This window comes from Aricia agestis, chromosome 19, assembly GCF_905147365.1.
Source record: "Aricia agestis chromosome 19, ilAriAges1.1, whole genome shotgun sequence".
Classification (NCBI taxonomy): domain Eukaryota; kingdom Metazoa; phylum Arthropoda; class Insecta; order Lepidoptera; family Lycaenidae; genus Aricia; species Aricia agestis.
In genome coordinates this window covers 868,412-889,947 of record NC_056424.1, presented here as the reverse complement: position 1 = coordinate 889,947, position 21,536 = coordinate 868,412, and the positions used below count along the sequence as shown (strand labels likewise).

The 21,536-nt window shown below is 39.2% G+C and overlaps 3 protein-coding genes across 5 annotated transcripts; 1 reads left to right on the top strand and 2 right to left on the bottom strand.

The window, feature by feature from the left end:
• Positions 1-4,085: 4,085 nt before the first annotated feature.
• LOC121736564 (zinc finger protein 771-like) lies at positions 4,086-7,623 on the bottom strand. Of its 3 annotated transcripts, none has more exons than XM_042127848.1 (6): positions 7,460-7,623; positions 6,559-6,614; positions 6,072-6,224; positions 5,577-5,824; positions 5,149-5,338; positions 4,086-5,013 (listed from the first exon to the last, which is right to left on the bottom strand). In XM_042127848.1, exons 2-6 carry the CDS (start codon positions 6,607-6,609, stop codon positions 4,381-4,383), a joined length of 1,275 nt encoding a protein of 424 aa, XP_041983782.1. In that variant the 5' UTR covers positions 6,610-6,614; positions 7,460-7,623; the 3' UTR covers positions 4,086-4,380. The 3 variants fall into 3 exon arrangements, with proteins under 3 accessions (XP_041983782.1, XP_041983781.1, XP_041983783.1); XM_042127847.1 differs by lacking the exon at positions 7,460-7,623 and adding an exon at positions 7,204-7,373; XM_042127849.1 differs by lacking the exon at positions 7,460-7,623 and adding an exon at positions 6,713-6,791.
• A 1,500-nt stretch (positions 7,624-9,123) lies between these two features.
• On the top strand, positions 9,124-14,177 carry LOC121736588 (ejaculatory bulb-specific protein 3-like). The gene is made up of 3 exons (XM_042127894.1): positions 9,124-9,172; positions 10,963-11,138; positions 13,951-14,177. Exons 1-3 carry the CDS (start codon positions 9,162-9,164, stop codon positions 14,133-14,135), a joined length of 372 nt encoding a protein of 123 aa, XP_041983828.1. The 5' UTR covers positions 9,124-9,161; the 3' UTR covers positions 14,136-14,177.
• A 1,504-nt stretch (positions 14,178-15,681) lies between these two features.
• Positions 15,682-20,709, bottom strand: LOC121736592 (ejaculatory bulb-specific protein 3-like). The gene is made up of 2 exons (XM_042127899.1): positions 20,532-20,709; positions 15,682-15,983 (listed from the first exon to the last, which is right to left on the bottom strand). The coding sequence occupies exons 1-2, from the start codon at positions 20,707-20,709 to the stop codon at positions 15,799-15,801; spliced, it is 363 nt and encodes a 120-aa protein (XP_041983833.1). The 3' UTR covers positions 15,682-15,798.
• Between the last annotated feature and the right edge of the window lie 827 nt (positions 20,710-21,536).

Genomic DNA, 21,536 nt, shown 5'->3' with positions numbered 1-21,536 from the left:
ATTAAAAACCGAAATAACACAATTTTAGGAAAATAATACAAAATCACAACGTCACTCTTTCGTATCCCCGGCAAAAACCCAGCTGCGATTTTATGGTCAGATCTCAGATGAGTGCAATGAATAAGGAAACAGAAGACTCAATGAATAAGGAAACAGATGGAAGCGACATAACTACAAAAAAGTGTGGCCGGCGCCATATTGCTAAGAACTAAACATGGCGGTTTATAGTGATGGGACACTCGGTTGATATTTGTCGAGGATATCGATAAGTAAGATGTTATAAGTGAGCTATTAAGGTTAAAATCTTTTAAATAAATGATCAGATTCTTCACCTTATATTTTTTAAATTCGATAAAAAAGTACATCACTCGCAGCATCAGAACAGCTGCAAGTGCGTTGCCGTCCTTTTAAGAGGGAACAGGGTAATAGGGGAGGGTAAGGAAAGGAAGGGAAGGGAATAGAGGAGGGTAGAGAAGGGAAGGGACGGGAATAGGGGAGGGTAGGGAAAGGAATAGGGTAGGGGATTGGGCCTAGCTCCGGTAAACTCACTCACTCGGCGAAACACAGCGCAAGCACTGTTTCACGCCGGTTTTCTGTGAGAACGTGGTATTTCTCCGGTCGAGCCGGCCCATTCGTGCCAAAGCATGGCTCTCCCATGTCTAAAATACGATACCAACGCCAACTGAGTGGAGTAAGTAACGAGAAAATCATTAATTTTTGGAAATTTATGAAACAGAACGGATAATATGGGATCCGTGTGATAAAAATGAATGAATTTCCCTCATCCACAATTTCCTTTTACTACGACGACGGCATCTTCGATTCGATCTGTTTTGATTTCTTTTTAAAATATGCATATAGTTATTTAAACTCGGAGGACATAATACTGTCGCCGCAACAGTTTCGATATCCGCCATCGTTGCGAGTCGTTACGTAAAAGAGTATGAGAGCTGAGTGTGACCACCCACTCGCCTCTATAATGCCGCAGAAGTATTTGAGGCAATATTTCCGACAGCGACAGGAGCCACTCCTCTTGCAAGGGCTGAGTGTAAACGTCCCAATAGAGGTCAGTGACTATGCAGTGCGGCCTGCGGCGCGCCGGCGCCACTCGCCAGACATGTGCTTCAAAGTTTGAGCAAACTTTTTGAAAACTTTGACGTGCGCAAACAGGATCTCAAATATGTCTGCCCGACTTGTTTTGTTGGGAGATCGCAAAAAGCCGCAGACTCGATCACACAAAAAGTGTGCCGGCGCACATACAGTTTGCATGGCTGCGCCATGCCGGCTGTATATGCGCCGCAGACTCGATCACACAAAAAGGTGTGCCTTCTGCGATCTCTCTAAATGTAGATCGCTCAAAACGCTCAAAATGCCTCCTATTTTGAGCGTTTTGATCGTTTTTAACATCAAATGGATCGCGGCCCGCGGGGCAAATGTTATACGGCACAGTTATTGCAAAGATGGCTGACAGACTGGACGACGTCCGACGATTTTGTGACGCTGTCAATCTATTTTATTTGAATGCATTTTTTCACTGATCTCTCTCTCAAGCACGTACCGTACTTGTATAATGGGGGTCAGTGATTTTTTTAATAATTTAATTCAATTTTTTAGGGTTTTGCTTGAAGCAGCTCAAGAAATTCGATAACTAGAGCCTGTCAAGAAAGTGGAGAAATTAAAAAAGTGGCAACATCCTAGTGTCATCAACCCTTTCAAATCAAGCTAAGAAAAAAGGGATGACACTATGATGTTACCACTTTTTAATTTCTTCACTTTCTTGACAGACTATATTAAGTCATTACTCCACTCCATTGTTGGAGTGGAGTAATGACATGTCGTCATAGAATATTTTTTGCTACAACGCATAGTTTTTTAGTTATTGACGAAAAACAAAAAATTTTGACCTTTGTCGCCCTCCCCTCTCTCCAGCTCACCTCCTAGACGTCAGGACTTTTAGTATGTTTTGTCCCTAATCACCCTGAATAAGTTCCAGCAGAAATCGTTTAAGTTCCCGCTCACGCACTCTAAGAGTCTCACCCTCTTTGAGTTGTAGCGGACTTGGGTATAGCTCAGAGTAAAACATACGGTGAAGATGGTAATGACATTCGTTAACCGGACTATAGCTCTATAGCCCATAGTATTATATTTATATAATTGTTTTCTCCAACATATGCCTGAATGTTTACGCCATATTATACGTGGGAAAGCCATGCTTCGGCACGAATGGGCCGGCTCGACCGGAGAAATACCACGTTCTCACAGAAAACCGGCGTGAAACAGCGCTTGCGCTGTGTTTCGCCGAGTGAGTGAGTTTACCGGAGGCCCAATTCCCTTCCCTTCCCATCCCTACCCTCCCCTATTACCCTATCCCCTCTTAAAAGGCCGGCAACGGCCGCAGCTCTTCTGATGCTGCGAGTGTACATGGGCGACGGAAGTTGCTTTCCATCAGGTGACCCGTTTGCTCGTTTGCCCCCTTCTTTCATTAAAAAAAAATGTGGAAAGTTATATCGAGTCACAACTCACAACGCCGTAAAACTATTAGAACTAATTAAAAAATAATATAATATTTATTACTAGCTGTCCCGGCAAACGTTACTTTGCCATATATTACAAAGTATTTCGATTTTCGCCCATAATATTTTATTGACGTGACTAAATAAGTATGTCACCATGGCAACGTCCATCGCTATCCCGTCTCACAAACAATGGTCGCCGTCAGTCTCGAGTTTGTAATAATTTACTATTATTTATTCAACAAATGCACTTATCAATATAAAAAGTAGCCAGTAGCCGATTCTCAGACCCACTGAATAAGCATATAAAATTTGGTTAAAATCAGTAATGCCGTTTCGGAGGAGTACGCGGCCTAACATTGTGACACGAGAATTTGTGACCGGAGGCCCAATCCCCTGCCCTATTCCCTTCCCTACCTTCCCCTATTCCCTTCCCTTCCCTACCCTCCCCTATTCCCTTTCCTTCCCTACCCTCCCCTATTCCCTCTTAAAGGCCGGCAACGCACTTGCAGCTCTTCTGATGCTGCGAGTGTCCATGGGCGATGGAAGTTGCTTTCCATCAGGTGACCCGTTTGCTCGTTTGCCCCCCTTATTTCATAAAAAAATATATATTTAAGATATTTTTTTAACAATACGGGATTTTAGGGCCCCATCACCCATGCGACGGCCAGAAAATATTTTAAAATGAAATATTTTAGTTATGAATATTAGGTAGGTGCACTTATACAAGACAGCTTTTGAATTTAGAGCAAAGGAAATAAATGATATTTTTAATACAAGTTTATTAATAATAATAGTTACTTACACAAAGTATCATACACATATTATTATGACATTCTGTAATAATTAAAAATAATCTACATTCTAATAACTAGGATTATGTATAAATTACATCTTATTAAAATTTACAAATACAGCCAAAAATGTTGAGTGGCGATACACGGTATCAAAGAGATGATACTTATTTAAATTTTAATTCTAAAATGTATAAGAGATACCATATGCTAAACACATTCTATCTCTACTAACTTAGAACAAACAAAAGAGAGGCAAAGTAAAACTTGACTCTGATTTTTTTAACAAAGATAATATTATGAATCTTTTCCATTCACTCTGGTGTGGACAAAAATTTACATTTGGTATTAGAATGTTTCTTATTTAAGTTAAACAAGTTTAGTCCTTCTCACTTCCTTTACAAACTTTATTTAATTTAGTTTAGTTAAATTAATTTAGTTTAAAAATTGAGACATTTGTCAAAATATGGAAGACAAAAATAATGGGGAACTATTTTTTTTTTTTTATGAAATAAGGGGGCAAACGAGCAAACGGGTCACCTGATGGAAAGCAACTTCCGTCGCCCATGGACACTCGCAGCATCAGAAGAGCTGCAAGTGCGTTGCCGGCCTTTTAAGAGGGAATAGGTTAATATAGTAAGGAAGGGAAGGGAATAGGGGAGGGAAGAGAGAGGAATAGGGTAGGGGATTGGGCCTCCGGTAAACTCACTCACTCGACGAAACACAGCGCAAGTGCTGTTTCACGCCGGCTTTCTGTGAGAACGTGGTATTTCTCCGGTCGAGCCGGCCCATTCGTGCCGAAGCATGGCTCTCCCACGTATAATCGCATTATGTGCATCATATCTAAGCATATGCAAATGAGGCAGTATTTTTAAGCATTTATGCTACATACAGGGAGCATCCATACGTCACAAAACCGCCCAAGGGGGATTCCAAATGTGACAGTACTTGTTACAACCTAACAAAAGCCAAACGAGTGCAATATGGGTGTCTGACGTCCAAAAGAATTAAATTTAGTGTAACATCTTATTTGGCAAGGTTTCCTTTATATAATTTTCTCTTTCTTGAGTCAATTATTCAGCCTCTACGGTCTCACACCACACCGTCTCACCATTCTCCTCAAACACATAAGTCTCTCCGCCTTCCAAGTGTATGATATCCTCCTGTTTCAGATTCAGTTCGTTGTCCACCTGCTGCGAGGTCACATCCTGCTCCAGCGCCTCCACCTCCACCTCCACCAGATTCTTCTCAATCATGCCCAAGAGGCCCGCGTACTTCTTCTTCTGCTCCTCCGTCATGTTGAACGGGTTGTGGTTCTTGAGATGGTAGTTGAGGTGGCTGCTCTGCTTGAACCGCTTCTGGCATATGCCACACTCGAAGGGCGCGACGTTGGTGTGAGTTCGCATGTGCTGCTGCAGGTGCACGGACTGGCAGAAGGTCTTCTCGCATATGACGCAGCGGTACGGTCGGACCTTTGTATGTATGCGAAGATGCTGCTCCATGCCGGACTTCTGGGTGAAAGTTTTGGGGCAGAAGGTGCAGGCGTGTGGGCGCTCGCCGGTGTGCATGCGCATGTGCTGTTGCAGGCCACCCTGCTGCGTGAACCGCTTGCTGCATATGCTGCACTGGTATGGCTTTAGTTTGATGTGTGCCACATTGGTGTGAGCTGTCAATTCCTTATTTGATTCAAATCCCATTCCACACACCTGAAATTCCAATTTTAAATAATTTGAAAACTAAAAATTAAAATTCCTTGATGCAATACATTTAAATATTGAAATGTAAAATATTTATTTGTTTCAATAAAAAAATAATGTTGATTGACAAAATATCAAACTTACAAGACAGGGGAAAGGCGATTCTGAGTAACCGCTGGACAGTGGTTTCTCGCAGACCTGGCACCGGTTGCATTTCCGTCTCCTTGTGTGCTCGTCTCTATGGTGCAGGGAGTATTCGCAACACGACAGGAATATCTGGTGGCAGAGTCCCTCGGGGGCTTGGGTTGATGGCATGACACATTCAAATGGACCCCTGGAAACAATTTATTAATTTAATACAACTTAAAACTTCAATTACTTATTTTAATTTCTTTAACTTATATTATTAATTAATGTTTTTGAGCGACTTCATCTCTATAATTACAAGTAAAAAATTTTTTTGCCCAACCCATATTTTGTTAACTTATTAGTTATTACTGTTGTATTAATTTTAATACATTTTTAATATTATAATAATTATTATGTCACATTAAGGGGCCTATAATACATACGTAATAGGTAAAGGCACAACATTGGCCTTCGAGTTTTGACGTGGAGTTTTAGGTGCTTTGGCTTTCGTGCCAGACTTCTCTTTGGACCTTCTCTTTGGTTCATCTGGGTCATCATCAGCTTTGATGAGGATGTAGTCCACCTCTTTGGATGCTAATGCCGTCAAGTCTGCTGGCTCCATGGACGATAGTACCTCTTGTTTTTTTATTTCCATGGCCTCCTCTTCTGCTTTAGTAAGAGTTTGACGTTTCTGAAATAACTGATTTGATTAGAGATTTTTTTGGAACATTGTACAATTTGGATTTTTAGAACTTTAAAATAAATATTTAAAAACTGTTGTGTTATTATTAATTATTATTAGAAGAAAACACCCCCAAGTGAGATTTGTTAAGATCTGGCTGGACTCTCCCCTTCACCGAAATTGCTTTGGACAGCCCTGTAAAAATCTGTTTAAAGCTAATAAAATTACACTGGTTCAGAAATAAACTTAGCGTTACCCTTTTCCTCGGACGATTGCACAGGTCTTCCCCTGAGATGTACTCGTCGATGTGCTCATTTCTGGCATGGTTGTTCAGTGCCACCTCACTGGCAAACCCTTTAGCGCACACTTTACATGTCACCTCATCTTCTTCATTGTCACTTAGTTCTTTCTGTGAAGTAAAAATTCCATAACATAAAATAATTGCAAAATAATCATAACATTTCTGAATATGAATTTGTAACTAATTAACACCTCCATCGTGATTCGTGGGTATCGCAGACACAATAGATTTTAAATTTAGAGGATCCTATTTATTGTAATATTTGCATGCCATTAAAACGGCAAAACATGTATTGTTTTTGCAAACTTGTAACATCTTATCATGTTTTGTGCAAATAAAGATATTGAATTGAATTGAAAAGGCAGCCGGCTGCCGCTTGGAGATTGATGGGTTAACCTATATGAATAATAAGTAGGTTAACCTAACAATATTGTATGCTTACCTTTATTTTGGTAACAGGGACCACATTTACTAAGCGGATAGTTCGGTTCATAGTGTCTGCAAAAGAAAATATATTAATTTGTGTTCAGTTGGGATCTACTGACAAAAATTACAAGCTTTTTTTTATAATTAAATGAATACTAACTATTACATACTTTAAAAACATTGTATTAATGTAGATTGTAGCGTTGGAATTAACTGTAAAACTGATAACCCGTGTAATATTGAGACTTATTACACAAAACACAAGAACCATACAATTTAATGACAAATAGATTTAAGATTATTTGACTTGGAAAAAATAAACGTAAAATCACGGACGTAAAATGATTGCCTTCCAGAATAATTATTTTAAATTTTATATATTTCTCTATGTTTTATGTATCTGAATTCTGAAGGTTAGTGGACTTGTGACTTGTGAGCACATATTTAATATGAATATTGCTTCTGTATTATATCAGCAATTGATTTATTAATAATTATTAAGTATAAAAAATAAATTCTAAAATGTAATGTTTAAATTGGAAAGCAAATGCGGGAAAAGGAATTGACAAATAATGTTTTTTATCCTGCTTTTAAAGCTTAGCTTTGATCACAGAGTACTTTATTATATACGCTTTGATGCAGAAAAAACAAAAACACATACCACCGCATGAATTTGATCGATTTGGCGAAGCTTTGTAACCGCGTCGTTGCGTAATTTATAGCATAAAACTATTTAAACACATCCAATTGTACTAAAACCGCGTATGTTTACAAATATATCCACATTTCTTGCATTTTAAGAAATAAAAGCGGCAATATTCTTTGGGTAGACATTTGTTTTTTTAATAAATTAAAAAGAAAAATTTTGGAATTTTATGAAAAAAAAAATTAACATGTCAAAATGATGTGACACTAACCTTTTTTTCCCCAAAAAATATTGATCACAAAAAAACTTGATATTTTAAAATTCACCCTTTAAACTAGTAAAGGGCTAGCTGTAAGAAATAGAAACTTTGCGATAAAATACACGTTTCAACGTAAAAGCTACGCCGCCATATTTGAGCGTCACTTGTAACAGCTGCGTAGTTAAATCCATAGACTTAATATATAATACTGTAGCATTATAGGTTTATGGTTAAATCAAACAAAGATGCTTTGCTCCAACTGCCTCTTGTCTATGGATTGCTTATGGCGGCAGAATCAAATCAATAATTTTAATATTTTGCTTCCCAAATCCCAATACGGTTCTATAAAATAAATAACAATTTACAAAATTACGTTTACGAGAATAGTAATGTAAATAACATATTTTAGCTGAAAACTACATCACATATAAGGTGTAAGGAGTTAGGACTTAGCTTGGTGTCTGAGATAAAAATAAGGCCAAGATTACCTACTCAAGGCAAAAAAAAGCTTATCTTTGAGTTTACCTAACTGAATTCGTACGATGCGATGGGTACTTGCCGAACAGGGTAATATGACATGGCTTATTTAGGATAGTAGACCGCCGCGCCGGCGCGGCTTAGGAGAGGAAGTTTTACACTCATATATTTTTTTGATGAAATAAGGGGGCAAATAAGCAAACGGGTCACCTGATGGAAAGCCGTCGCCCATGGACACTCGCAACATCAGAAGAGCTGATGGTGCGTGCCTTTTAAGAGGGAATACGCTCTCGAATAAGGTTTGCAGGTCGTATAGGTCCGGAAATACTGCTGGTGACAGTTCGTTACAGAGTATTACAGTGCGTGGCAGAAAGTTACGCAAAAACGCACGGTGGAAGACTGCCAATCAAGGTGATGAGGATGGCATATTTTTCGCGTGGGGCAATGGCAAAAAGTTGCAGGAGGTATGATTCCGAACAATTTCTCCGAGCACTCCCCGTGATACAACCGATAGAGGATGCAGAGTGAAGCTATACATCTCGGCGACTGGCGTAATTCCAAGGGGTCCAAGCTGTTTGAAACACTATGGCAGTCAACAATTCGAACGGCCCTTCGTTGGATACGATCGAGAGGGAGCAGTTGGTATTTTGGCGCCCTTGCCGAGAGATGAGAACAATATTCCAAGGCCGAACCTGCGCCTTGTAGAGTTGTAGGCATTGGTCCGGACTGAAGTACTGTCTCACTCTGTTAAGAACACCATAGCTTCTTCGAGGCTAACTTGGCCTTACCCTCTAGATGGTATCGGAACTGGACTTTACTCGATATGTTAAGGCCAATTAGTATTTCAATGCTAGGGGAGATTGTTCAAGAGGTGCCCTCAAAACGAAGATATAAATAAAAAATGTCTGGTGTCGTCTTAAGACTTTATTAACTCTAGCACCTACTTAATATAATAACTAATAAGCTATAAAAACTAGTGTTATAACTAATAACAATCTTTGTTACTTATTTATGTAGGTAAGTACAGAGTCAATATCGTCAAGTTCATTTTAACGTAATTACACATAATAACGTGGGAGTTATTTTGCATGTGTGGCATTTTTGTGCATAATTAAACTGTTAAAGTCTACAAAATATTAGAATATATTTCGTACACTACAATAAATATTTATCAGACCACTTTTAAAAGCCTTTGGAGGTGGACTTTAACGTTAACCTTTGTTTAGTAGTGGTAAACATGTTTATTAGGTAAGTTGCTCAAAAAATAAAAATGTTCATTTTTTTCATCAATCATATTATTTTATAATTATCGGTAATGTTTTATTCCTAATCAAGTATTATATACCTTTGTGACGAGAGTCTAGAATCTAGGCTCTCCCCGCACATTTTGCTAAACACAAACTATTTCTTTATATATACCCTTTCCTGTTTTTGAGCAGAAAATCAATATAAAATCAAAATAACTAAACCAAATATCGTCAACATCGGTTCAGAAGTTCACAGCGTTTAGAAAACATTTGCGTAATATTGGCACGAGATATCGCTATACAGGGCCCACGCTGGCCGCTACCATATTATGTGCAACGCGTACGTAATGTACACGGGCGCCATCCTCTAGGGGCGCCAAATCGCCATCTTTAGCGGCGCCAAAACCAAGGACCAAAAAAATTTGCCTAAAGGGGCGCAAAAATAATTTTTTTGCACACAGGCGCCAGGAGCCCTTACGGGGGCCCTAGTCTCTATATATCTAATCTCATTTCATTTCATCATGTACTATTGAAGCCATATTATCATTTCATCATACAGTACCGTCAGACAATAGGTACTATCAGAGAAGTTGATTCATAAGGAGATCTACGTCATTTGGTCGAATTATGTCAATTCAATATGGCTGCGTTCCAGAAGACGTTAATTTTAACCAAAACGCTCAAAACGTCCCCTTCTGCCGTTCCCTTTGGCGACCGGGGTCGTTTAGATCGCGGCTATGACGTCACTCATGACGTCATCATTTTCGCTCAAAACGACCCTTGACGAAGATGGGTCAAAGTGGTCGTTCTAGTTTTTTTTTTAATTTTAACGTAACTATAATCGCGAAAGCCATGTTCGGAAAGTTTTCAGGAGAGAGTAGAGACAAAAAAACTTTATATTATTTCATTACAAATAATATTTTAATTGAAATAAGTACATATTATATTAAATAACATTTAATAAAATATTTTGATTGGAAAAGAAATTGTTTTAAATAAAAGGTCAAATGATTTCTTAATTTCATCTCTCCTGTACCTGTTGACTTAGCATTACGTACCGCGTAATGCTAAGTCAACAGGTACTTACACCTAACGTTTATGTGACAATAGTCAATAATCAATATTCAAAGCATGTGGTTTTGTTATTATAATATGATTCCATGTGAAAACTGAAATAAAATAAAAGTTTAACTAAGTATATTAAAATATGATTACTTCAGTAAAAAAAATGTAATACTAAAAACGAAACAAATATTATATTAAGTATTTTATTTGTAAAATAAATGTAACTAAGTATAAACAACTATGTACTTTTATTTACGACGTAAAGAAAAGGGTCGTAATATCCAAGTTCTGTTCAATGTAAATACTTATGTATAAAAAAAATATACTTAGTTCTTTTTTTAAACTTTTCTCAAAACGCTCAAAACGATCCATAATCCGTTCCACTTGGGTTTGTATCACTGACGCTCACATGCTAGTGGAACGGGAAAAACTACGGTCTTGAGCGTTAGCGTTTTTACCTCATCTGGAACGCGGGGTATAAGTCACGTGATCCCTTCTTATATCCCCCGCGTTCCATTTTATTAACCGACTTCAGTTAAAAACGATCAACGCTCAAAATAGAGCGTTTTGATCGTTTTAATATCAACTGGAACGTGGGGAGTCGGGTTTGACATAACGCGACCAAATTACATACCTAAGTCGGCCCTCTGCCTACGAATCAACTTCTCTGATAGATCTCTCTAATCTCTTGTATGACCTCTTGCGTCCCTCCACCAATCCGACTAGACACGCAGCTCTTTTGGTGGTACTGTCTGCCTTCGCCAACGGCGTGGACTATCACGACACGATGGATGACAACCACGACTTCAACGCCGTGATGGCGGACAAGAAGCTCCTGCGGCAGCACCTGGACTGCTACCTGGATAAAGGACCCTGCAATGACGTGATGCAGAGCTATAAAAGTAAGTTCTAGACTACTAGTCTAAATTGTTTTTATGTGTTTCTAATCTTATATCTTTAAACGAGCAATTCTTGTATATATGTAAATATATAATTGGAATCTCGGAACCGGCTCCAACGATTTTCACGAAATTTAGTATATAGGGGGTTTTAGGGGCGATAAATCGATCTAGCTAGAAATAATTTTTAGAAAATGACATTTTATTTGTGTTTTATCGAATACCGAGCAAAGCTCGGTCGAAAAGCTAGTAATGCATTATGCACTACATCACTAACCGAATATGAAGGGAGTCGTTTACTAACTTTTATTCTTTAATTTAAATTCCGGGTTTTTTAAATTGGATTCCTGGCGTGTAATTACGTAAAAAAAATCGAAAAATAATTACTAAGTAAGTACTTATAAGATTTTTATCTTAGCGCATGACACTTTTTGGTACCACCTTTGGGCATTCTCCTTTATCCAATAAGGTAAGATCACGGGCGTATCTTTATTGTTATCTTATATTATTATCTCTATATTATTATCTTTATTTATACTTTATTTACTAGAGGGGACGCGGGTTTAGTATCCTACTAACGAATACTTGGTGCTCTATTCTGTCCTTGTCTTATACCTTTTTTTTGGGTCGGGAAATGCTATTACGCATCCTCGGCAGCGTTGTGGAAGGCCCACCGGGGTATATGGGACTTGCTACGGCCGAAGAGATGGTAAGTGGCCGCAGCTGTACCCACTAAAACCCGACCGTGTTCCTACTCCGCGCAGGACGGAGACGCGTTATTACACGTCTGCCGTGGCTTCCGTCCGCCTTGTCTTATACCTACGTTTCACGTTTCAAAAGCCGTTAAACAGACAAGGAAAAATATTATTGTATAAGCAGCTAATACGTCGAATACCTAACTTTTCTTGCCAGTAAAGTTGCTAAGTAGTATGGAATTTAGGGTGCAGGAGTGGGCCTTGCCCACCTGGCCCCCCGGTACCTAAATAGTAGGTAAATACGTCTAAGTATAAAAAGAATAATATATTAAAGACATAATACTATTATAAAGTTTTTGTGTTAACTAACCGTAAACATTAGTAACGTAAAAACTACATAATTTAAATATTGTACCTACATGCAATTAAGCAGTGGCGGTCTTACCCATTGCGATTTGCGAGGCCCCGGTTTGTAGGTCTTTGCAAGACCCTTTAACCGTCTATCCACCGCGCCGCCGCGCCGCGCCGCGCCGTGCCTACGACATCGGGACCTCACTGTCAAAAATTCAAATAAAATGCCAATTTATGACACTTTGTTTGAGGCCCCTGCAAGAGCGAGCCCCTGGGCGGTTGCCCTGTTCGCCACCCCCTAAAGCCGCCGCTGCATTTAATCAAAATGAGTGCTATTTAATTTTTATGTTGCTTACTGCTTAGAGTTATATTTAGCATTTGTTAATATTTCCGACAGATACCATAAAAAATTAAAAACTCAATTTACATAGGTAATTATACATATTCAAATCATTTTGTTGGTTAAATTACATAATCAGGTTTTTTCACCACAACTAATTATTTCTCGTACTTTGTTCAACATAAACAGCTAATGAAGTGCCTTATAAATTGGAAATAACAATAACTAATTCCAATTATAATTTTGTTCTAAAAAGGGCAGGCACTTTTTATTATTTGTGAATACTGCACATAAGTCCCCCTTACTAATAAACGCTGTATGAGCTTTGAATAGTTATACAGTGTTTTGTCTTCTTCAACTCAATTAAAAATGTCACTTGTGTGACAGGAACAAAACACTGTATAAGTATTCAAAGCTTATACAACGTTTATTAGTAAGGGGGTAAGTGTATACTGCACATGGGCGCCGGCATGGGCAGGGGGTGCCAGGTGGTGCAAGTGCACTCGGAAACTCGGGATCAACAGGAACATGGAACATTTTGTAACCCTATTACCATAGCTGGGCACCGTTAATCAAATAGTTAACTTCGTTAACCGTTAATCCGTTTAAAAAAAAGTTAGCTTCGTGCTATATAGAAACAGCGCTTGCGCTGTGTTTCGCCGAGTGAGTGAGTTTACCGGAGGCCCAATCCCCTACCCTATTCCCTTCCCTACCCTCCCCTATTCCCTTCCCTTCCCATCCTTACCCTCCCCTATTACCCTATTCCCTCTTAAAAGGCCGGCAACGCACCTGCAGCTCTTCTGATGCTGCGAATGTTCATGGGCGACGGAAGTTGCTTTCCATCAGGTGACCCGTTTGCTCGTTTGCCCCTTATTTCATTTAAAAAAAAAATCGCTATAAAGCGACCCCTAGCGAACTAACCCCCTTTTAAAGGGGAACAATCCATATTCCATACTAATATTGTAAATGCGAAAGTATGTCTGTCTTTTACCTCTTTACGCTTAAACTACTGAACCAATTTTGACGAAATTTGATATGGAAATACTTAGTTTGAGTCCCGGGAAAGGATATACCGTAAGTCATAACTCATAGGCGATAGGATACTTTACCCGCGCGATAAATGTATTTCTGTGCAATGGAGTTGCGGGAGTTTTTTTAATTTTTTATTTATAATTTACTGTGCACAGGAAAACATAACAATAATATAACAGTTTACACAGAAAGACGACACAAAGGATCTGCTTATTTCTAAAAAGAAATCTCTACCAGCAGCCCTACGGAGAGAGATAGGATAAAAAAAACAGCAGATAGGACGTGCACGAAAACATACAATAATAATGTATTATTATGCTCGTTAAAAGTAAAATTAATACTATACTAAAACGACAAAAGATAATAGAATATACTCGTACTCGAAAATCTGTTTCAGAGCACATTCCCACCTTCATCCGGGAGAGCTGCGCGCGATGCAATCCACCCCAGAAGCACATGTTGAAGACGTGGCTGGACGGTCTGGAGAAGGTGGACCCTGAGGGTTTCAGGCAGTACAGTAAGAAGTATGACCCTGGCAATATCTACATCACACCCTTGAGAGCAGCTGTGGCTGGTTTTTGAGAATCTTGCAGTAGAATTAGCGTATATTATATAGGCAGGATATTAAAATAATGCCTACTTAATTATAATATTTTTTTACGATTAAGTATAGCGATCATATTGAATAAATCTATATTTTAGTTTTGTATAAGTACTTACTTAGTTTCCAAATCAAATATTTAAACTAAGCTTATATAAATAAGTGTGTAGTAATAATAATTATAGTTTAAATTTTAGAAGTCTTTACTTGACGTTTCTTATGTAAAATACTTAAATGTCTTTGTTTATTAAAATTTTATGTAAGTATGTATTTTGAAGTTATTACAGGACTTTATTTAAGGAAAACGCAATTAAAATGATAATAATGGCCAATTTATTGTAATTTATGGCATTCTCGTTAAAAACAAAACAAGCCAATAACTATTATTTCCCGTTCTTCTAAGAACTACAGTCTACACTCACTAATAAAACGTCTAAGCTATCAAGCCACCTATAAAATACTCAAGTATTTGAATTTTGAGTGGAAAGCATTACCCTCAGCATTGTTTGGGCCAAGCTAAAACGCTGTCAGAGCCTTCCCTACGGAGATTCTGTAATTTACCGTATTTAAAGCCGTATATAAACTCATAATTTGAAAGCTACAAAGTCTGACCTTACCCATATGTTCATGTTACCCCGAATTTCGTTTTTGTATCCTGTCAGCCTAAATAAGGCCTTATTTTAAACTAGGGAAGGTTTAATTCCCTTAACTCAAAGAAAATGATTAATACATGCTATATAAATACTAAAAAAACATGAGTTATTACTTAAAAATATCGAGTGTTTCTCTTACCCCAAATCTAGGGAATGAGGAACTTTTTTATGACCTAGCTTTGTTGCTAAATTGTGCCGTAATTATACGTACAATCTAGTGCTGTATCAAAAAAATTTAAGTATAATATTTCAAAAGCATAGATTTGTTTCAATTAATATCGAAATAAATGTATAATTTTGATAGCTGAAGGCCAAAATGTTCAAAAAACAGTAAAGTATGTTTCTCTTACCCTGACCTTATATCAAAATTCCTTTCCCCGTTTTAAATTTTCTATTTTTGTTTATTATACTCATGATATCAGCTTCCGAAGTAAAACCAATTTATTAAAATTCAAGCATACATTAAGCATCGACTTAAGATTTACAAATTACTTACTTTTATTTGAAACACACGCCAGTAGTTCGACAATATCATAAACTACATATTCCCCGTTTTAATTTTTTTTAGGACAATTTTGAAGATAAGTAAAAAAATTGGGTTTTGGTGCGATCTCGGCAACGCGGCAAATGTATGGCCAAGGTCGTTTGCTCGGGGGAGGGCCTTAACTCTTATTCACTTCTATTACATCCCAACACAGAACGGCAGACTGCAGACATAGCTATGACCAAATGGGACATCAACCAATACGTACTTGATAGGTAGAATGATACACAAAGGTCAGCAATAATATTTCCAGTATCCATAGACTAATGAACCATTTATTAATAAATGATAATTATTATCACACTACATCAATAACTACCAGTAGCGGCGTTTGGATGAGGCGACGCTAGGCGACCGCCCAGGGCGCCGGATAAAAAGGGCCCTTTTTAGTACAACCAGCACCCTGGGCGCCGGAGAAATCTCGCCCAAGGCGCTGGTGACTACAGCTCAATATTTCTGCAGCTCGACTTCCAGCCTGGGCCAGTACTGGCCCGTAGGGTCGTACCGGGCGCGGAAGGCGTCGTACATGTCAGGCATGGAGCGCTTGCCCTCCGCCAGGAATTTCTTGAACTCGTGTTCCTGGTTCGGCAAACACTTGTCACAGGACCGCTCTACTGCCTCCGATATGTACTCTGGAAGACAGAAAAAGAAAGTTCTATAATATACTATCAGAGAAGTTGATTCCTAGACAGATGGACAGGCTACGTAGTTTGGTCGCGTTACGTCAAACCCAACCAACAGATCACAATAATTAACATCGAATTGATATGATCAGACCAAATGACGTTGGTCTGTCAACTGTTAAGGAATCAATTTCCTTTTTATTATAATTTGTTATGCGGGCTCCACACTCGCGCCGTGAATGCCCGCGAAGGCCGCGAGCCGCGCGTGTGGAGGATTTCACGGCTTCGCGTTCGCGCTTCGCGGCTTTCCCAGTCCGGTTTCGGTTTTGATAAGCATACTATGGTAATTGTAAGAGCAGCAGCAACAATGACTTCAACGTCCATTTTACTCAAATACACGAATGTAAATGCGAAGATTGCGAGTGTAGAGGGTCGTATTTATCCGCGTCGTGTTCATGGTGAATCGCCGCCGCAAAAGGCATGATGACTATTTTTTTTTCTTATTGGTTATTGAAAGACCCTTAAAAAATAGAAACATCGCTGAAAAAATGACTCTGATAGCTTAAAAATTCACTAAGATATGACAATTCAAATATCTCATAAAATAGACCTGCCCGAATCGCTCCATACAAAGTGCTACGAGAGTATATAGCGTCACTCTTGCGTAGTTTGTACGCATCGGGAGAGAACTTTGTTTGATAGGTATATTAAATATTGCGTTTATGTAAGTGGTTTCATAACAAAACTTGCTTTTAATTGCATAAATTATCGAATGGTATACAAATATTAAGAAATTTAATTGAAAAAAAATCGACTTGAATATCCAACTTTAAAGGCGCATAACAAAAAAAATACATATTATGCTATCAACCTGAAATTTTGGGAACACTTACTTTTTACCGTGATTTCTTTATTTTATTAACAAAATTTGCTGATCTTTGACCTTGAGTGTGGAGCCCGCTTTAGGCTCGCGAGTCGCGGGTCGCTGTCACGTGCTCGGTGCTGCATGCAGCGTTGATCGGAATGCGGGCTCTACACTTGCGGCGCCAAAGCCTGCGAAGGCCGCGACCGCGAGTCGAGTGTGGAGGGTTTCGCAGCTTCGTATTTGCGCTTCGCGGCTTCGTATTTATATGCGGGCTCTACACTCGCGGCGCGAAAGCCCGCGAAGGCCGCGAACCGCGAGTGTGGAGGGCTCACGGCGCGTAGCATCCGTCCGCGAATCACGGCCGCAATTCGCACCGCAAGTGTAGAGCCCGCAGCTAACAGTACCCTGGGGCCTGGCTATAACAGTGGTCCCCAACCTTTTTTTCATACGAGCCACTAACTTGTTTTGGTCTTGGTGTCGCGGGCCGCAACAGACATTTTTTAGGGCTAAAAAATAACGTTCTTCAAAAATAACGGTTTCAAAGTGGAATAAATTTTTAATTTTGTGATTTACTCAATACGATTTACGAGAGTCTCGTAGATAGAAGAAAAACTACGCTCATAAGTGTAGTTATGTCTATTGTGCATAAGTCATACTCATAAATTAACACAAGTATTAGGTAAGTATATAGTATAAGATGTTGATTTTAATTAAGTAGCAATAATTATTTTAGAAAATAATAATTAATTAAACTTGCAAATTCTGTACTAAAAATATAAATCCAGCACTGGCTTACTTCAATGACCTTAAAAACGTATTTTTTACAATAACTTAACTATTAAGTACTAATTATTTTTTATTATTTACCTTCGTTCCAGCCTTAAGTGCGAGTAGAGTGTAGGTATTATGCAGGTTAGCTTTACGTGAGCCTTAAATGTTAAACTCAAGTCAATACAGGCTAGATTTATTCGACTTAGCTATAAGTATAATATTGTAATTTTCGATCGTGAATCGATTAGATACCGTATTTAACCATGGTTAAAGTTAAAGTTATGGTCAAAGTTATTGGTTATAGTTAAGGCTAATTTAACTTTAACCTTAACTATGACCACAGAATTTGACAGAAGACGGTCCGACAAGGCTTTAACTGAACGTGGGCGGGGCGCTGCTGGTAAAGGAGAACTGTCAAAACTTGCGTTTTTGAATGATGACAGAGTTAGTTCCTTTTTCACCACATGCATTTAAGATTTGTCGAGCTCTATGGTTATGGTTAAATATGGCGTCTATTTTTGACTTTAACCAAAGATTTGACATTTTGCATTGAAGTTAAAGTAATATTTAAAGTTACAGTTATAGTTAAAGTAAGTTGGTGCAACCCACCCTAAGTTATCGCCTAAAGGTGCTCCCACACAGCAGTTTAAATATAACGTGTTATGTAACGTTTTTGTCTAATTTTTTATTACAAATTAAAACAAAGACATGTTTAATATTTCTTGACATGTTGAAGCCGCGTATGTTACACGCTGTTACAAAAATAATGTTATCGTGTTACACAATGTTTGATAACGTTATATATAACTGCTGTGTGGGAGCACCTTTAAGCGATAACTTAATCGCATCGTTAAAATTTTTCTGCCACTACTTAACGTACGGTGTAGTTATGTCTATTGTGGTACGGTACTGCCATTACTTAACTGTAATGAGTTATGAGAATGAAGATTTCGACATAAGCCCCAAACCCCTATAAGTACATTATTTGTCAAACTCGTCATTAAATTGAAGTTTAATCCTATAACATGTAATTTAGACGTGGGAGAGCCATGCTTCGACACGAATGGGCCGGCTTGACAGGAGAAATACCACGTTGTCACAGAAAACCGGCGTGAAACAGCGCTTGAGTGAGTTTACTGGAGGCCCAATCCCCTACCCTATTCTCTTCCCTATCCTCCCCTATTCCCTTCCCTTCCCATCCCTACCCTCCCCTATTACCCTATTCCCTCTTAAAAGGCCGGCAACGCACCTACAGCTCTTCTGATGCTGCGAGTGTCCATGGGCGACGGAAGTTACAAGTGACCCGTCTGCTCGTTTGCCCCCTTATTTCATAAAAAAATATATATTTAAATGTATCAGAGTGCAGCCGGACGCCGCAGAACGAGTCGTAGAAACCGATACAAATTTTTACAAAAAGACAATTATTGCATCGCATTGTTGGACGATGTTATTTTTGCGACACGACGCTGTAAGCTTCGCAGCTTTCGCAGTTAGGGTCGCCACTCGCCAGCTGCTGTAATGCGGCAGCAGTGCAACCACAGAATAGGTAATAGTACGTGCAACTTCTATTTTAAAAACCGGCCAAGTGCGTGTTGGGCCACGCGCAATATAGGGTTCCGTAGTACCGCTAGTTTTTCACAATTTTTGTATGGTCAATGAATGTACATATTTTATAACGTGTTTCACAACACTAACAACATCATCTCAGTTCCGTTCAAAGGAATTTCCTATAAGTATACTTCGCCGACGGCCGAATTTTTTTTTAGTTGATCGACTATATTACTGAAGTCTTCTTAAATCTTAGCCGTGATAGTTTTCCTTTTAAATTCAGCATATTTCCTACTCCCGTGAATTTTTTCGCATTTCCAGAAGCAACCGCGTTTAGCTGGTAGAAGGGGGCTGGACTGGGCTGGACTCTAAGGGGCAGCGCAGACAGCGAGGAATAATCCTCGCGCGGCCTCGGGCATTTTCTTTGAAGCACTTGAAAAAAACTTTAAAATTATTAAACTAAAGAGCGATAAGCATAGGTGTACCGAGGGGGGCAGCCCCCCCGGATCATATAAACTTCTTAAAGATATGAGCGATTCTTTCGCAGAAAACGTAATAAATCGATTTGCCAAATGTATGAATTTCACAAATGGATTCCTAAATCTGAAAATGATCTTTGAATACTCATAATATTTAAAAAAAAACTATTCAACGACAACCCACACGATAAAAAAAATAATCATCCCCGCTTGATGTGTACAAAGTATTCTATTTACTTATTTAAATAGAAGTCTTTGGATGTGTAGGGGAGATACCATAAAAAATATTATTTTAAAGATTTTATGTACCATTTTGTTGGCATCATTAATATGTAGACGGTACATTCATGCCAAATTACAGCTTTGTAGTTCCTATAAGTCTCTGATCAAACCGCGGACAGACAGACGGATGGACAGACCGAAACTATAAGGGTTCCTTGTTGACTACGGAACCCTAAAAAGAAGCGCGACAGCCGCGCGAGTCTTTTTGTCATGGAAGTCACGCTGCTACCGCACTACTGACGACTTAATGTGATGGCTCATGGCAGCCTTATGTGTAAATGGCCTTAATGCCATCTTTCCAGCAGGTATAGCATGGTCACCATACGTTTCTTTATACGGAAGAATAGACAAAGTGACAGTTAGACAAAGGCAATCCGCCATTTCGTCACTAAAATCTATCAGTATCTATGTCAATTCTTTCCCTAATGTTGTTAAATATGCTAACCAGGGCCAGTTTTACCACTACCAGCGCCTTGGGCGAGATTTCTTCGCCCACGGTGCTGGTCTGGTAGTGTTAAAAAATTTGGCGGCCCTTTTTATCTGGCGCCCTAGGCGGTCGCCCAGCGTCGCCCCCTAACGCCGCTACTGATGCTAACAGCAATCGTAACTCACTCTTGTAGCTGTCCCACACCGGGGTGCAGGGTCCCTTGTCCAGGAAGCACTCGAACTGCTTCTTCAGCAGGCCGGGCCGCTTCACTGCCGCGTCCTCATCATAGTCGTCGTTCAGGGTGTGGTACTTCTGTGCGAGAGCACCGCACAGACAGCATAGCAGGATAATCTGTTTCAGCATTCTGGAAATTATAGAGTTGTTCATTGCATTAAAGGGCCTCACTGATTGGTTCACACTCGGTGTTGCCGGCCGGAAACACCGAATGTGAACCAATCGGTGAGGCCCATTCACTGCAGGACTGCCGTGCAGTCCTGCCGTGAATGGGCCTTTTAAGTCATTAGACCATAGACAAAGATCAGATGGTGGGCCAACGTTATTCGGTCGTATTCCCTCGTAACACCTCCATCGTGGGTATCGCAGACAGGCTGTCGCTTGGGAATTGATGGCTTAAAACTCAAACTTAAACTCAAAATTTTTTATTCAGAATATTTTTTTTCAAATATTCTCTGAACGTCGGGGCTACACAGATGCCTACCACCGGTTCGGGAACTAACCCGGCGAGAAGAACCGGCGTAAGAAACTCGCACGGGGCCATCTTTTTCTAAAAAGATGGAAAATTACAAAAAATATATTATAAAATAACAGTGTGACTAAATAAAATACAACGAGTGTACGATTATTATACATAATATTATATAGAAACAGCTCTGCGGGGGGCGACCTTATTCCCATGGTGTACTATCATTCATGAAATCAGTAACTTTATAGTACGCTTTGGTACACAAACGTTTTTTAACAACTTTTTTAAATCTATTAATTGAGAGATTGAAAAGGCCGGCATCGCATCTGCAACTCTTCTGATGTTGCAAGTGTCCATGGGCGACGTTGGTTGTTTTCCATCTGTTGACCCGTTTGCTTGTTCGCCCCCTAATTTTATTTAAAAAAATAGACCTAAGTGTTGGCAACTGTACCTCTTCTGATCAAAGTTTCCCAAACATTCATTCGTA

What these genes read in the sequence shown, in the direction of transcription:
- LOC121736564 (XM_042127848.1), bottom strand. Translation starts at nt 6,609, where the DNA reads ATGAACCGAACTATCCGCTTAGTAAATGTGGTCCCTGTTACCAAAATA. An exon ending in GCAATCGTCCGAGGAAAAGG is followed by an intron (nt 5,825 to 6,071) that starts GTAACGCTAAGT and finishes CAGTTATTTCAG; the next exon opens with AAACGTCAAACTCTTACTAA. An exon ending in AATCGCCTTTCCCCTGTCTT is followed by an intron (nt 5,014 to 5,148) that starts GTAAGTTTGATA and finishes TTGGAATTTCAG; the next exon opens with GTGTGTGGAATGGGATTTGA.
- LOC121736588 (XM_042127894.1), top strand. An exon ending in CGTGATGCAGAGCTATAAAA is followed by an intron (nt 11,139 to 13,950) that starts GTAAGTTCTAGA and finishes AATCTGTTTCAG; the next exon opens with AGCACATTCCCACCTTCATC.
- LOC121736592 (XM_042127899.1), bottom strand. Translation starts at nt 20,709, where the DNA reads ATGCTGAAACAGATTATCCTGCTATGCTGTCTGTGCGGTGCTCTCGCA. An exon ending in GGTGTGGGACAGCTACAAGA is followed by an intron (nt 15,984 to 20,531) that starts GTGAGTTACGAT and finishes TCTGTCTTCCAG; the next exon opens with AGTACATATCGGAGGCAGTA.